Source organism: Denticeps clupeoides, chromosome 6, assembly GCF_900700375.1.
Source record: "Denticeps clupeoides chromosome 6, fDenClu1.1, whole genome shotgun sequence".
Lineage (NCBI taxonomy): Eukaryota > Metazoa > Chordata > Actinopteri > Clupeiformes > Denticipitidae > Denticeps > Denticeps clupeoides.
Genome location: NC_041712.1, coordinates 11,262,814 through 11,278,581, shown reverse-complemented (window position 1 = coordinate 11,278,581; position 15,768 = coordinate 11,262,814). Strand labels below are relative to the sequence as shown.

The 15,768-nt window shown below is 46.4% G+C and overlaps 1 protein-coding gene across 1 annotated transcript; it reads right to left on the bottom strand.

Moving 5' to 3' along the window:
* Nucleotides 1-2,782: 2,782 nt before the first annotated feature.
* LOC114792692 (transmembrane protein 47-like) lies at nucleotides 2,783-14,804 on the bottom strand. Its single transcript, XM_028984042.1, has 3 exons — nucleotides 14,491-14,804; nucleotides 10,519-10,659; nucleotides 2,783-3,787 (listed from the first exon to the last, which is right to left on the bottom strand). Exons 1-3 carry the CDS (start codon nucleotides 14,684-14,686, stop codon nucleotides 3,606-3,608), a joined length of 519 nt encoding a protein of 172 aa, XP_028839875.1. The 5' UTR covers nucleotides 14,687-14,804; the 3' UTR covers nucleotides 2,783-3,605.
* Nucleotides 14,805-15,768: the final 964 nt, after the last annotated feature.

Below are 15,768 nucleotides of genomic sequence, written 5' to 3'. Positions count from 1 at the left end.
CAGCAGGTACTGTGTGGCCAAGGAACCGGCACGTTCACCATCTAACAGCTGGAGACCTTCAGCGAGTCTTCAGCAGAAACACCAGTTCAGATCATTCTGGGCAAATGTTTTTCTTGTCTCTAGAAGCATATTGTTTATCATTTAAACTGATTAATCTATTAATACACCCTGGTGATGCCTAGTTTTGATTAAACAAATGCAAAGGCAGTTGTAGTTAAAATGCATGTGTGTGTGGTTGGTTGGCATAACATTTCCTGGTAGACATGTCTGGTTTTTGTAATTAATGAGTTCCATCCTGTCGGTGGATAGTGCTTGATAAAGAGGACTGGGACTGGTCTTTTTAAAACCAGCAGGTGCTCAACAACATTCGATTTTGGTGGTGTTGGGTCAAGGGGTCAGAGGTCACATATTTTCAGAGCTGGCATTTTGCCTTTTCAGTGAACCCTGCAGGTGGCTTTAACTAGCAGCCCTGCTGTGACTGAAATGGACCAAAAAAGGCCATGATTTCAGACGACTCTGGATTAGTCTTGCTGGGAGGATGAAAGATGCCAGCCAGTGATAAAAGAAACCACAGTGATGTCTGAGGGAAACATGCCTGGGTTGTGTTTCTAGACATTTCTTTCCTTTCTGTTCCACTAAGGTGAATATGCTACGCCTTTGTCCCCATCACCATGGACACTGGCTGGCTCGGCAGGCGTCTGTTTAAATCCGAAGGTGTTACAGCACATCGGGATGAGAGCCCTGGCAGGGGGGATGAAATATTCCACCCTGTTATTTACAGTTCAGTGGGAACAGACTTTTTGAAATATGCGGCTGGTTGGTGAAAATGAGCCTGTTTGTGTGCTGGATGTTGTGATGGCTGGACACGCTCCGCTCTGAATGCTCCTGCAGAAATTGGCTAATTTTGTCTCAGCAGTTTACACCCGGGGAAACCGAAAACGAAAGGGCTCAGGAAGTGCATAAATTTGTAATTTTTTTGGGCCAAAGTGTTTCTCACACAAACCCAAATAAGAGGGTGAACTGCTGCAGTCTACAGGGGAGTCATATGAAACGCTGGCACGACATCGCCAGTTATTTCTGCCCTCCTGAATAGCCATTCAGGGAGCAACCTGACTGGGAAAATGGGAAAATTGACGCCACGGCACAGTAATTATCAGCTTCATGATGAACCAATTATCTGCTATTTTCTTGGACTGCAGTGACAAGCTGTGTAAGCATCTGCGCCGACTGCATTCTCTGAATGAAAAAGTGGGAACGGGTGTCTTGCTCGCTCGTTTTCTTCTTCTTTTTTTACCCCTCCTCTCTGCGAAATCCAATCACAGAGCTCAATTCCTTGTCTGAGATTAGATTAGGTATTGTGTCAGCGTGCGTCTCATAAGGGCGCTTGCGGGAGGCAGCTAATAGCATGCGGCTTCTGTGATTAATGTCGGCCCCAAGATCTTCAGGGTCTCTCGCTCTCTCTCTCTGGGTCTCTCTGCTATTAGTTTCTGTGAGAGGTCTTGCACGGGCCCATCGATATCCTCCCTGTTTTGCTCTAGCAGACCTCATTAGGGTCCCGTCACAGCCCCTTCATTCACACATCCGACCAGGCCTCAAAACTCCAGCTCTCACATTAGCAGCGACAGGTATAATTGGGTAGGAGCTATTTGCTCTTCGTGTCCGTTTCCGTGGTGCGAGGGACAGAGGAAGTGGAGGTGTCGTGTTCCTTTCGTAGCTGGGTGTTCAGCCTGTAGGGGTGTGTAAGTGCTGAGCAGTACAGATCCTGTTACTGCCATTCACGCTCAGGTCGTGCCTCTACATTTAAAAAAAACCCCTCTGTGCAACAAGTTATTCTAATTGCAGGTAATATAAAACCACATACAAAGCCAACATGCTTACATTCTTATATTCCAGCATTTCGTATATTTAATTTGAACATAAAGACTTTCAGTTCCTTTCACAGGAGGCAGGACGTTACCAACTAAGTGGTGGTACTCTCCTTCCTGTGTGTATTACAATATATTAGGACTTTCAAATAAATATAACTACTTCACACATTTTGCAATTAAATGATTGAGATCACTCCCAAGACTAAAGGCAGAACTATACCTAATGTACTTATACCCAATTTTATAGGTATAATGAGTACATACTACATATTACGACACACATTACGGAAGTATATCTGCACAAATGTTAACAACGCAACTTTCTAAAGCCATGCATGCATAGCTCACAGCAAGTATATTTCAGTGAGACAAATACAAGTGTGGGAAAGTGGCCCAAAATGCTTTTAACCACGTCTTGTGGTACTATGTGCATTTAAATGTTTTCATCTGATTGTGGCTGACAGTGTTTTGCTCCCATGTTTCTGAGCAGCTGGACAGCCATATGTGTCCCCAAAACTCCTTCAATGTCCATCTTCATCTTTATGTATAGTTTGTTTTTTGCTAAAAAGGATTTCATCCTTTTCATTGTTCAGACCCCAAACGGGGATTAAAAAACACAGCCACCTTAAAGTATGTCTGAAAGTTGAGTCATGGCAACTGGACTTTCTTACTTTAATGTAGAAACGAGAATCTTCACAGACATCTTAAAGTATATATGTAAAAATGAATCACAGTGATCAACACATGAATTTTGACAACCCTATTATTAATATACAGAAATGTAGAAATTTGCCACCTAGTGGTCCTACAGTTGTATCTGACCTGTGCCTGGCCTCCATACCATCAACAGCACCTTAAAGAGAAAGAGCTAGAACTGCCTCTGTCCCTGTAAAACAACACAGTCTGACACGCTGTTGGGTTTGCAGGTAGCAGCGCTGTTTATTCCCCTCTTCAAATGGTAGATGGAATAAGAAGGGAAAGCAATATGCTTGCTGGATGTTCATACATAGACTTGGGGGCAAAGAACGTGTGTCCCCCCCCCAAAGAAAATGAAAAAAATTAAATAAAAAAATACAGCCAGCAAGAGCCTTCCATGCTCCAAAACAACCGCAATTATCAAACAACAGAACAGAAAATAAATCTTCCTATGAGGGAATACAGGAACACTTGAACATGATGATGTATATCAAGTTGTATATCATAAAATGCAACACAAGAAATGTAATATACAAAAGAATGATATTTATATATTTAGTACTTTTTTTTTTTTTTTTTTAATAGAAAGCAATCTATTGACTGTCACTAAGAACCTCCCGCTCGTCTGGAGGCAGAATGAAGATCCATGAAGCTCCACAGAAAGAGAGAAAGAGACAAAGAGAGAGAAGCAAATCCCAAAGTCCATTTAAAATGACCGCCCCCCCCCCTCAGCGGATTGTGGGACGCGCCATTCCGGTCCACCCAGCTGTCCTTCTGTCTTCATCTCCTGCAGTCACCGGGCCTATAAATAACAGAGTGCCTGGTGTGTATTTTTCTCATGAGCCTGTGAGTGTGCGCGTGTATGACAATGATGTGTTTCAGTGTGTGTGCAATGTAGCTTTGTCTGTTTAACTTCAAACATGAGGCGAGCCGTCCTTGTCTCCTGAAAATCTGTCAGTAATTATTTAAGGGATGCGTTTCATATGTGCTACAGAATACAGCATGTTAAAGGGTTGTGTGTGTGTGTGCAAGAGTGAGGACTCAGTACATGGCGTCCTCGTACATGTCCGTTCTCAGGCAGAACAGAATGCCCCCCCCCAGCATGAAGATGGTGGCCCCCCAGCCCAGGCCGTAGCCCCAGTTAAACTCGTGGTAGGTCTGAAGAACTGTGCCGTCAATGAACTTGATGGGGTACAGGACCAGTGCGCAGGCCTGAAGAACCACTGAGGAGAGAGAAAAAGTCACAGAAACAACCAATCAGAATCCATGATAAACATGTTCAGTGCTACATCCAGAGTAAACATGGTCCAGGCAGTGGCGCGCTGTCATAAGGTCAATAATGGACTCTGATTAGCGGATATACATGGGGATGAGGAATCGGTGGCTAAACCTGTATCCATGTTGTGTGTTCAGAGGTAAATACAAAATTTATGTGTCATGAACACACTTATGTGTCACAAACAAGTGGCCTCCTTCAAGTTCCTCAGGACGCACATCTCTGAGGACCTGTCTAGGACTACAAACACAAATACCGCAGGGTCCTGATGGAACAGGCTGCAGACCGACCTGCTGGTGTCCTTTTATCGCTGGTTTTACAGTAGCCAACAAGAGAGTCACCAGAGCAGCAGAGAAGATGATCAGCTGTCCACTCCCCACCCCTCCCAGCTCTAGGTGTCTCTCCAGAGCCAGGACAATCATGAAAGACCACCTACATCCTAACTATTCAACATACTGCCCTCCGGAAAAAGGCTCAGATCAATCAGGTGCAAAGCCAACAGACGAAAGTCTTACTGACTTAAGTCTTACTGACTTAAGCCCTTTTCCCCTTCTCTATATATTTATGATGTCCTTGAACACCCCCCAATGTCGCTTGTACCTTATATTGTTTAATTGTGTTCTTTTATATTGTTTTTATATCTTGTACTGTAGTGTGTACTCCTTACCACCAGGGGTCGTAAATCAAATAAATAAATGAATCCCTGTATCTTAAAATGTCAAATGTTAAAATGTCATCTGTTGAGTGTAGATATCGCAACACTGCCCCTATAAAATTATGCAGGTGTTGTATATGTTACGTTTTTGAGTATGTGCACAAAAACCGATGCAAAGAAACGCAGGATACGGACCATGACTGAACATATGTACGTACGTAGTTAACAGCAAGTATATTTCTGCCTTAAGAAGGAGCCATTTTGAAGGATCCAATGCTTTTTTTGTAGCAGGAGAAAGTGAAGTATGTTTGATGAATCTGTTTTGTAGCAGTCACCTCTTTTTACCTTCATGACTGCTATGTTCTATATTGTCATAATCAAAAGTTGTTGTTTTTTTAGTATTATGTTATTTCATAGTCCTGTGTCTTCAGTTTTATTCCATAATGATAAAAATGCAAAGAATGCAAGACCCATAAATTAGTAGGTGTGTCCAAACTTTTGACAGTAGTCAAGAGCAACAAAAAAGGGTACAACAAGACAAAGCAAACCCACGGCGCACCCCATACTTAGAATTCATTCCAGCAATTGCGTAATTAGGATCAAGTGGTCATTAACGAATTATCATGTTTATGGCAAACCCGGAACATTGGAATGGAAATGTCATTCAGTCAGTCATTCCCTATCCATAAACACTGAATCCTAATCATGTGCTCCAGAACCCATACCGGGACATCTTCTGTGGGAAAACCTCATTTGGAACAATAATTTTACGCACAAGGAACCAGTCATCAAAATGTTAATATGGCAAAACAGAGAAATATTTCATACAGCACTTATCTGCAGTCACAAATGTCCAAAATATTTAGGAAAAAAATGAAACTGAATAGCATTTTGTTGTGGTAATCACATCGATCCATGTCATCATTCTACGCCCTGAACCTCGGTGGTACATATCTGCATTATTCTCAAGAAAAACAGGACGTTTCTGCTGAACACTGACACAGTTCTCTCTAAGCTTGCTACCTTATTTACACTGGGATGGGTGCGGTGAAGTCCTTCCTGTTTACTGTTCGCTGCCCAATGTGGTGCCGTGTGCCTGAGGAGTGGCCGGGGAAATGAACCCTGCCTATGAGCTGAGCTTAGTTTTCACACTTGGCACTAATGAAGACCATGGAGGGGGCGGAGAGACAAGAATTCTGCAAATCAAGATATTTGTTTTATTAAAAAAAAAAAAAAAAATACTTGTGAACAGCTGTGTGTATGTGTGTCTGTGTCATTGTTTTTCTTGCGAAGGACTGATTCACCGATGGGCAGCCCAGTTTCAGGCAGTATACGAACACACACAAACTCTCCGGGGCAAGACTGACTCCGGGGATGTAGTTCTGGAACTCTCTATCTCACACACACACACACACACACACACACACACACACCACACACACACACACACACACACACACACACACACACACACACACACACACAGGCACACACACATACACACAAACCCTGGAGGTCTTCTCACACTGTGTTTGCCCCTCCTTATGAGGCTATAACAGCTGCTTGTTAGTGCAGACTTCAGAATCACATCTCTCCCCCATCCACCCACACACACACACACACACACACTTACAGACAAACACTAGATGAAATACAAACTACAAAGATGCTTTAAAACAATAATATAACACAGTTGATCAATACCAACAGTAAATTATTCTCAAATGAATGTTTTGTATTTAAATACTATTGACTGCCAACTGCTTATATTAACAAATGACATTTTTAAATCCCTGCCAGACATCTATCATCTTTAACCTCGTTCACCTACCTCCTGCTGGTCATACCTGATCTAAATCAGTTCATTCTTTCTCAACCTTCCTACATTATATTAATAACTAATTGGGTGTCGTGCATTATAAAAACGACTAACTGGAGAGAGTTGCTTACGCATGTTCATAAAACCGGCCTCGTCGGCAGGAAATCAGCACACTGGCCCGTCTCTCCACGGCACAACATCTGCTTCCATTATTCTGCGGCCCCTGGATTCTGACACCACCGAGGAACTTGCATTGGCTAATTGCTACCCTCCAGTTGTCATAGTTACAGTTTCAGACCGGCCTTCGTATGCAGAGGTCCCAAGGCTACCGATCCACTAATTTGCCTCTTTATCGCTTCCCCTCATTCATCCTGCTAAGCTGTGCAGCGGCTCGCCAAGTGGCTCCTCATAAAACAAACTCCAATCAGACTATCGATTCCATCCTTCCTCGTTTATTAATCTACATTCATTACGCTTCTGCTGTGGGTGGATCCACGACTTGCCTGTTCATGGCCAACTGCGCGTCTGAGGAGGGTTCACTCGGACCGCTAACCAGAGGGCAGCTCATTTGGCCGACCAAAGACTTGACTCCTCTCCTCCTCGACCCTTTATTTTCCTCTCCTCTCCTCTCCTCTCCTCTCCTCTCCTCTCCTCTCCTCTCCTCTCCTCTCCTCTCCTCTCCTCTCCTCTCCTCTCCTCTGACCCGACCCAGGGGTGCTCCTGCCCGAATGCCAGCAGCACATTCCACTTAACAAGGCTCATTTGGATTGCTTTAGTTTTTCAGTCTCGGCTCTGGGAACAACTTCCTCCCGTACCGAGGAGACAGAAGTGACACAAGGCGAGAGGGAGGGGTGCGGGCACGGAGGGAGAAAGACGGAGGAAGGGAGAAGCGAAGAGAACAAAACAATGTACAAAAGGGAGAGAAAGTTGGAGTCAAGCAGTGGGGGATGGAGAACGCCGAGGATCCCTTCTCCATCCCCACACTCGGGCGGAGTTGAGGCTCCCTGCTGCAGCAGGAGCTGCTTCTTAAGGACCCCGTGTCTACGAAAGCCGTGTGAGCAGACATCTGCGGGTTACGTAACACTGTTTTCGGAGTGAGGAACGCCGGCAACTGCAGCAGGACCAAGTATGGCAGTGTGCAGAGCATGCCGTTGTTGTGGCCGAAAGAAGGATGAATTTGTAGAAGCGTAACGTGATGTAATGCGCACAGAGCAACTGCCACGTTCACACTCATGTGTCTACACACAGACACACACACAGAATGGAAAAAGGCATGCAAATGAGAGCCTATGAAGCCCTCTTTGCTCTTGTTAAGGTCCATATTTGTGTCTGTGTTGGTGTTGGACCAGAAATTGGACCGGCTCTGTAGCCCTGTATTTGAAGCCAGGTTGAACTCATCAACCATTCATCCCGAGACCGTTAAGACAGTTACAGCACACTTTCAGCACACTTTCAGCTATTTACAGCGGCTGCTCTTTTGATCTTCCACCGAGCTCCTCTGTCTGCTGGTGGCTGGAGAAGAGAAGGAGCAATGAGAGACAGATATAAATTAGAGCATTTCTTTCAGAGGAATCACCCACAAGGGAAAACATTCCTCTCCTCATTAGTAAGTGAGCGTGCTCGACGGCAGCCTCTTTTCTCCGGATTGAAGGGGAAAGAGGGAGAGGAGCACGGACGCAACTTCCTGCTTCCACTCTTTTCCTTTCATTTTGCCCATCTGACACACCTTCTCATTCAATGTGCTTTCTAGATTCTCATGACCATTTACATTGGTCACTGAAACTACGAATGAACACGTGGAGTTATGTACTTAACAAAAAGTGGAGACCTGGCCTCCACAGTCACCGGACCTGAACCCAATCGAGATGGTTTGGGGTGAGCTGGACCGCAGAGTGAAGGTAAAAGGGGCCAACAAGTGCTAAACACCTCTGGGAACTCCTTCAAGACTGTTGGAGAACCATTTCAGGTGACGACCTCTTGAAGCTCATCGAGAGAATGCCAAGAGTGTGCAAAGCAGTAATCAGAGCAAAGGGCGGCTATTTGGAAGAAACTAGAATATAAAACATGTTTTCAGTTATTTCACCTTTTTTGTTAAGTTTATAACTCCACATGTGTTAATTCATAGTTCTGATGCCTTCAATGAGAATCTACCAATGTAAATGGTCATTAAAATAAAGAAAACACATTGAATGAGAAGGTGTGGCCAAACATTTGGCCTGTACTGTACATGAGAATCCGGCTAATGGGCTGTAATCTGATCGGCCTGCTTGTGAACTCTCATGTGCGGCCAACACTAGACATCCGCACCACAAACCAATTCACTCCACTGTCCTCTGGGGGGCATAAAGACCGAAGAGGGTGGTCCTATCATGAAAATCCTGACACGGCTTTACACCACAATTGAACAGTGGCCTTGTTCTCCGTAAAAAAAATATTTGTATATTCATTCTGCCTTCATGCTTTATATATTAATCCCATTTATTATTCTGGCAGATGGGTTTCGGGTTTGTTTTTTCACTAACCAGGTTGTTCACTCATTAGATCTGGCAAGCCTGTCTGAAACTGATTAGAATTATTTTTCTTCTTTTAATTAAAAGGGAAGTGCTTTGATGTCTCCCTCACATTGGGTCTATGCAAGCAGAAACACTGCCAGCCAAGCAAGTGACATCTGAACATGCAAATACAGGCCTTTTGTGTACAGAACCACTTAAAGCCTGTGATTGGCTCAGCCAAATTAGATCTTAATACAAGAATTGAACAGGGCTTAAGTCCAGCACGTGGTGGTTTTATACTGGTTTGTGTAATCACAATCTTACAAGTTCATGTTTTGATCTGAGATGTTTCTTGTCAAAGCTTGAAGCCAATGAGGCGTCAGATAATTTACATCATTACATAGCTGTAATTGTTACATTGCCTGCTAATTGTAGTATTTCTGATTATTGAAATGCACTGAAAACAATATTACAGTCATTTCCAACTTGGCATCCTGGGCTTCAGTTCTGTCTAATTTACTGTCTCACCTGCTGCTACATATAACGTGATGAGCATCTCCTCCCACCCCGAACAGTGACCCAACGATGTTGCATAGCAACCACTGAAACAGCGATGCTGTGGATGGATCTTCAAGAGCTGCAATACAACACGGAGGTTGAGCGGTAGTGTTCAATATTGACCCTGCTGTACTGATCTACAGTGTCACGGTGCAGCGCAGCCCCTCCTGCCACCTTGCCTCTCACTTTCATTTTGTTCACTGAACTCTCCTACAGCAGCAAACAAAATTACAGCCAAAACTTACCTATTATGTACAAATAATAGGTTAATAATAATATTCCCATTGGCAACCCCAGATACCACAGACATTATGTTTGTGCTGTACTGGCATTTAACGTTTTTTTTAGATACTGGAAAAATACAACTTAATCATTTTCCTAATCATATCATTTGGGACTTTTCTTCTCATTATAATTCTATGGCATGTAACTTCTCATCCAGCACAAACAGTAAATTGTCTGAGAAAATATTACTCATTACTGTTATTCATTCAATTAAGAAAATATCATGCATGCTATAATATAATCAAATAGAGTGACTTGTGCCAATAAACAAACCATGGGTGCTCCTGACAAAAATGAATTGTCAGTCCTTCCACAATTTAAATGTCTTTAAGACGCCAGATTTCATACCAACATTTCTATTTTGTTGCAGAGAAGGTGTGAGGTTTTTTTTTTCTTGTATAATTCATTACAAATCAAATGCAGTGTTTGTACAAAACTCAATGGAATTGCTTTTAAGTGACATTTGTTGGTTAATGTGATAGATTTATGTCACACGTTCCTGCATCTGGACAACCAGAAACTAGAAGATGAGTTTGGTGACGTACAACTCAGCTTTTTGCACTGGGGATGGTGATCTGAAATTCAGGACAGACTAAAAGGTTCCAGTGATCAGACAAAATTGTAAGGCCACGCACAATTCATCATGGTGACATATCACAATATATCCTGGAGGGACTGGCATTTGTCTGAAACGAATTGTGGGTGCAGTCTGTTCGGCATGGAATTACTGGACCCTTCATATTTCATTTGTTTCATTTTGTCTACGCAACCAAAACCTCAAAATGCGCGGTTCATATAGTACGGACACACGATGACCGATAATGGGCATCGTCTAGCTGAAAACACAGGCGTGAGGCGCGGACGCTTACCTGCAGTGAAGAGGAAGACGGCCACCGTGCGGTAGTGCTTCCTCTGCGTGCCTTTGCAGAGGGAGATGAGTGCGATGAGGAAGGCCACCAGGGTTACCGCCGCGCCCGCCAAAAGCAGCACCAACGTGGCGATCTGCCAGTCTGCAAGAAGACAGGGATGGATAGACGGGGTCACCGAGGGGCACAACGAGGGGTGCGCCGACATACGCTGCCACCCTCCAGCCTCGGGCGCAACTGCCAGACACGGGCGAGGAGGGGGACAATAACCCCCCACTACTGTCCAATGAGACACAACGGGAGGATATCAGGGCGCATTCTGCCGCTTGTTCTCCAAACATACACAGCAGGTCATGTGATGCATGTTTAATACGTTCCTCGGCTAAAAATAATTCCACCGCGCCATCAGTTTTTGGAACGCCGGCGCGTGTGAAATTGTGCGAGTGGTCTGCAGAAAAGGCCTCAGGGACCCCGCAATAAGCAACGTGACGTCATGTGACCACGCTTGCACTCTTCTCTGGAAGTTTGGAAGAGGAAGGAGCGCGGCTGGCTGGCGTGACGGAACGTTGCCGAGGTTCCTGCGCTACACGCGACGACACCAAACCCTCCGTCAGCGCAAAGCCATTTCCGTACCAAAAACCCCCAGGAACCACACAGCCCCACCCGCCCCGCGCCTCTCCCTCGCTCCTCCGTGAGGGAGGGAACCAACGTGTGCCGAAGCAGGAGGCCTGGGAATGTAAATGTTCGCTGACAATGTGCTCATTGCTTTTCCTGCAGCCGGGAACTCTGGGAAATAAGAGGAGGCCGTTAGAACAGGCGCGCCGCAAATCCCCAAGAGTTTATCGGGACGGCCGAGATCCAGCGCAGCTGAATGTGAAGCCGAGTCGGACAGGAGCTGTGAAAGGCAGGAGGGGTACGGGCTGAGAGTGAGAGTAGAGGGAAGAGAATCCGAACAAAATCAATCCACTCTGCCTGTTCTCATCAAACGCTGACTCAATCAGGCCAAGTTAATTCCTGCAGCCCCCAACGTACGCGCACACACACACACACACACACACACACCTAGCACATTCTGTCCGTCACAGGGGCTCGAGGGAAGCTGTGAAATCGGAACGCAGAGTCTCTCCCAGACTCCTGCCAGTCAGCCTCAGGCTGGCTTTCGGAGAGTCTGTGTTGGGGAGGGACAGCGGCGGGGTGGGGTGGGGTATTAACAGAGTGCGCTCTGTGACAAATGAATTCCTTATAACGGTCCCAAGCTCCTGTCGCCGCTGCTGCAGAGGAGTAAATGCACCTCGGCCCAACTTTTCCTTGCCTTGCGCATTGTGCTCAGGGTCCACATCTCCCACAGCCCTATTTTCAAAGTCTAATAATGGATGTTCGCTAACGTGACATCAAGAATGTCTTCAGGTTTTACAAAAATAAACGTGCACACGTAATCCAAGAAGACAGGCCCGCTTATTTCAACAAACTACCCACCCTCGTCTTTTTATTAGTGTGTAAATATTTCAGTCACCTACAACTTAAAGTTCCCAAACTGGGCTCAGCAGCCGACTTCCTTATTCTGGTCGTCTTAAGCTCCGTTCTGTCAAGAACACAAGCAAAGTAGCATAAGCGGTTGCCAGATACGTGATCAAAAATGTGGCAAAACTGCCAAAAACTGCATGTGTTAACCTTTTAGATTAATTTATGCATATTTAAGGTTTCCGTCCTGTGTGCTATCTGATTCATCTGAGCCAGAATCAATCCCTGCATAAGCATAGATGGACATGCCCACAGACATATAGAGGAACCAAATTCACTACCTAGTCTCCAAAAGAACCTTATCCCGTAAAAACAGCCCAATCTGGCAACATTTAGTGGCGCCTCCTTTTTGTACCGCGTTTGACTTCACCATCACTGGACATCGCAAACATGGTGAACCATACAATCCTACGTCGCCGTAAGAAGTGGAGATGAGTTCCAAGGTTCCAACTCTGGCAGCATTCGAGCAGCCTCTGTCTTCAGTTCTCCCGTTCTCTCTCTACCGGAGAGATCTCTAGCTCTCTCGCTTTTACAGCCCACCATTTAAGACTTTTTAGACTTTGGCTACAACAGACAGAAAGGCCAGCGCATGCATAGAGAGTGAGTGTCCATGTCCGGACCCAGGCAAGTGGGCGGGGCCAACATGTCTGATCAGCGCCGAGAGTCACTGCGCCACCGCAGGGATGTCCCAGAGGAATGTGGCCGATCAATGGCCAGGAAAACTCACCCGTCCAATCGCTTCACCGCTATCGATACGCCCGAGCTCTCCACAAAAGCAGGGCGCGAACAGCTGATGCAGAAAAAAGTAAAACGGACGATAAACACTTCAACCTTTCTTTCTTTCTGTTCTTTTTTTCTTTCTCTCGCTCTTTCGCTTTTTCAGGCACACCGATAACAATCAATCAATAGAAACTGAAAGAGCTTTACTGTATCTCGTGCCCAGGCCATGCATTATTCAGAGTCTAGACACGGTGTGGTACGAGCCCAGCACGCAGCGCCCGTGTAATTCATCCTTTTTATATTAAAGAAACACAATCAATACTAAAATCTACAAATCTTTGAAGACGAGAGTGAGCAGACGACCCGCCTCCCTGCTGCTGCCGAGCTGCAGGCAGCGCACACCTTTATAACAATGCAGACCGGCGCGTGCTGTAGGGACAACGGGGACGGATCGAATATTGAAATAATAACGTCGATGTACGTTCATGCGCAGAGTAGTGCTGTTTCAGAATAATTCTGCTGCTGAGCTGTAATAAAAACAGAATATATATTTGAAATTTAAATAAATCCGTGATTATTAATCATTTTTTTACCAAAGTTCTCACTCATGTACACAACAGCGTGAAAATGAAATATTGACACACAGTGGTCACACCCCGCTCCCAGTTGCAGGGAGCCCGCCATCTCCCACCATTGTGCACCGAAAGGACAACAGCGGCAGCCGAAGGTATGGAGGCTTCTTCAGGGGACACTGGAGACCTGACTGCACTGCAGGATGGGTCCCGGCTTCACACGTGATCACGGGAATGGGAGCGTTTCACCATGACTCACACCTAATTCTATTACTCTGGGGGCTGAAGGCCGCCTCGCACCAGCACCAGCACCCGCCCCATGAACCCCCTATAACCCAAAAAAACAGAGAGAGCCAAAGAGAAAAGGCAAAAAAAAAACAAAGCGGGAGGTGCCACCCTCAGCTTAACAAAAGGCGCTGCACACCCACCCGGCCTTTGGAAATGGGCGCAGGGGTCACCGCTGCGACCAGATGGCAGGTGACGTCACGTCACGGGGTTAGGGGGCCGTTCGGCCATCAATTCAGCGGCTGAGTGAGAAAAGCAAACTTCGCACAGCACCCGCACCCCCGACACCCCACAACCCTGAAACAACGTAAAACAAACTTCACGCAGCCTCCACCCCCACCCCGCGCCCAATCCACGAAGCAGCTGCGTGTAGTTGCTGTGTAGTTAAAAAAATAAAAACACATTTCACACACTGGCACATGGATATATATATATATATATATATAATTTTATATATAGATTACACATGTACGCGTACGTACGGAATACTCGCGAAGTGCGTGCGTGCGTGCGTAAGAGGAAAGCGCCAGATCCAACACAATGCTTCTTTGTTCGATGCCATATGCCGCGGCCACCGAAATTCGTGGCAAATTCCTCCCGCATCACGCCACGGGAGCGCCGGGCCCGGCCGGCCGCGTTCACGTGTCCGAGGTAAACAACGCGTGGGCTTGGTGACAGCGCGCCACCCGACGTGACCCCGGCCCCGCCGCGCGTAACGTTATTTACACGATCGGTGGCTTTTTTTCTTTTCTTTTCTTTTTTTTTTTAATAAAAAGTGGTTTCGCACAGTATTTATTTATTTTATTTTTTTACACGAATTACGACTGTGGTCGGCAAGTTTGGGTGTCCGGTTCATCTTGCCAGCGCGGCCGCTTACCGGATTTCAGGGTGGAGTAGCAGCTCCAGTCCGTCCCCGAGTCGGTGCAGGACTCCCACAGAGACAACGAGTAGCGCTCCGCCGTGACCCACGCGGGACTCAGGAGTGCCACGACGTCCAGGCACAGCGCGAGGAACACGCACAGCAGGGCGATCAGCTTGAACGGTCGGAACACGTACACCTCGTTCACCGACATCTTCTCATAATACTGCGGCCGAGAGGACGCGGTGCGGGACCCCTCCGTCCGCCGTGAAAGTTGGGAGCCGACTGCTGTGGAGCTTCGCCCTTCTGCTCGTTTTTTTTTTTTTTTTTGTTTTGTTGCCAGACTCTTCCTGCGAATGTGCGCATTGGGCACAAAAAATAAAAAATAAAAAGAAAGGTCCGTGCGCGCCACCCTCTGGCGGACAGCGGTCGGTGGACCACCGCGAGGTGGCCCACGTCGGTCCACAGGTGTCCAGGCTACCCGGCGGACCGATGACAGAAGGTTCTGGACGACACTGCTTTCAACCTGCCACGTTCCTGATTAGCTTATTAATAAACGTCTGGGCTGAAATGCCAGCCTTCCGGCAGGGGGGGTCTCCCGGGGACCCGTCAGTCTGGTGGGTGACAAGGAACTTAATGCGGTGTTGCCCCAGAATTAATGAATGTCAGGAAAAGGTAATCAAATATCGACTGTTGGAATCGGAAACGTGTCAGAAATCTGGCAGCAGGGGTTATGGCTTTAAGTGTACTGTACTAATACGTTTTTACGTGACAGTGTCGTGCACGTAAAGGGACATGACAGTACTGCTGTGGAACAAGATAGTGGCTCTGTCAGTGGATCTGTCAGAGCACAGGCAGTAAGGATGGGCGGACATGTCTCAGCCACCATCACCCTCAGCACTGGAACCCCCCAGGGCTGTGTTTCGAGCCCCCTGCTGTACTCCCTGTACACCAATGACTGTGCAGCCACTACTAACTCCACCACCATCATCATGTTTGCTGACGACACTGTGGGAATGATCTCTGACAACGACGAGACGGCCTACCTGGAACAATCTCCACCTGAACGTCAGCAAGGCAAAGGAGTTGATAGTGGACTTCAGTACCAAGCAGGAGAGGACCTACCAGACCCCTGTCACCAACAGGAGCCCAGTGGAGAGGTGGACAGCGTCTCTACCAACGTCTCTACCACCTCAGACGCCTGAGAGACTTTAGACTGCCCTCCAAGGTGCTTAGGAACTTCTACTCCTGCACCATAGAGAGCATCCTGACTGGAGACATCTCAACCTGGTTTGG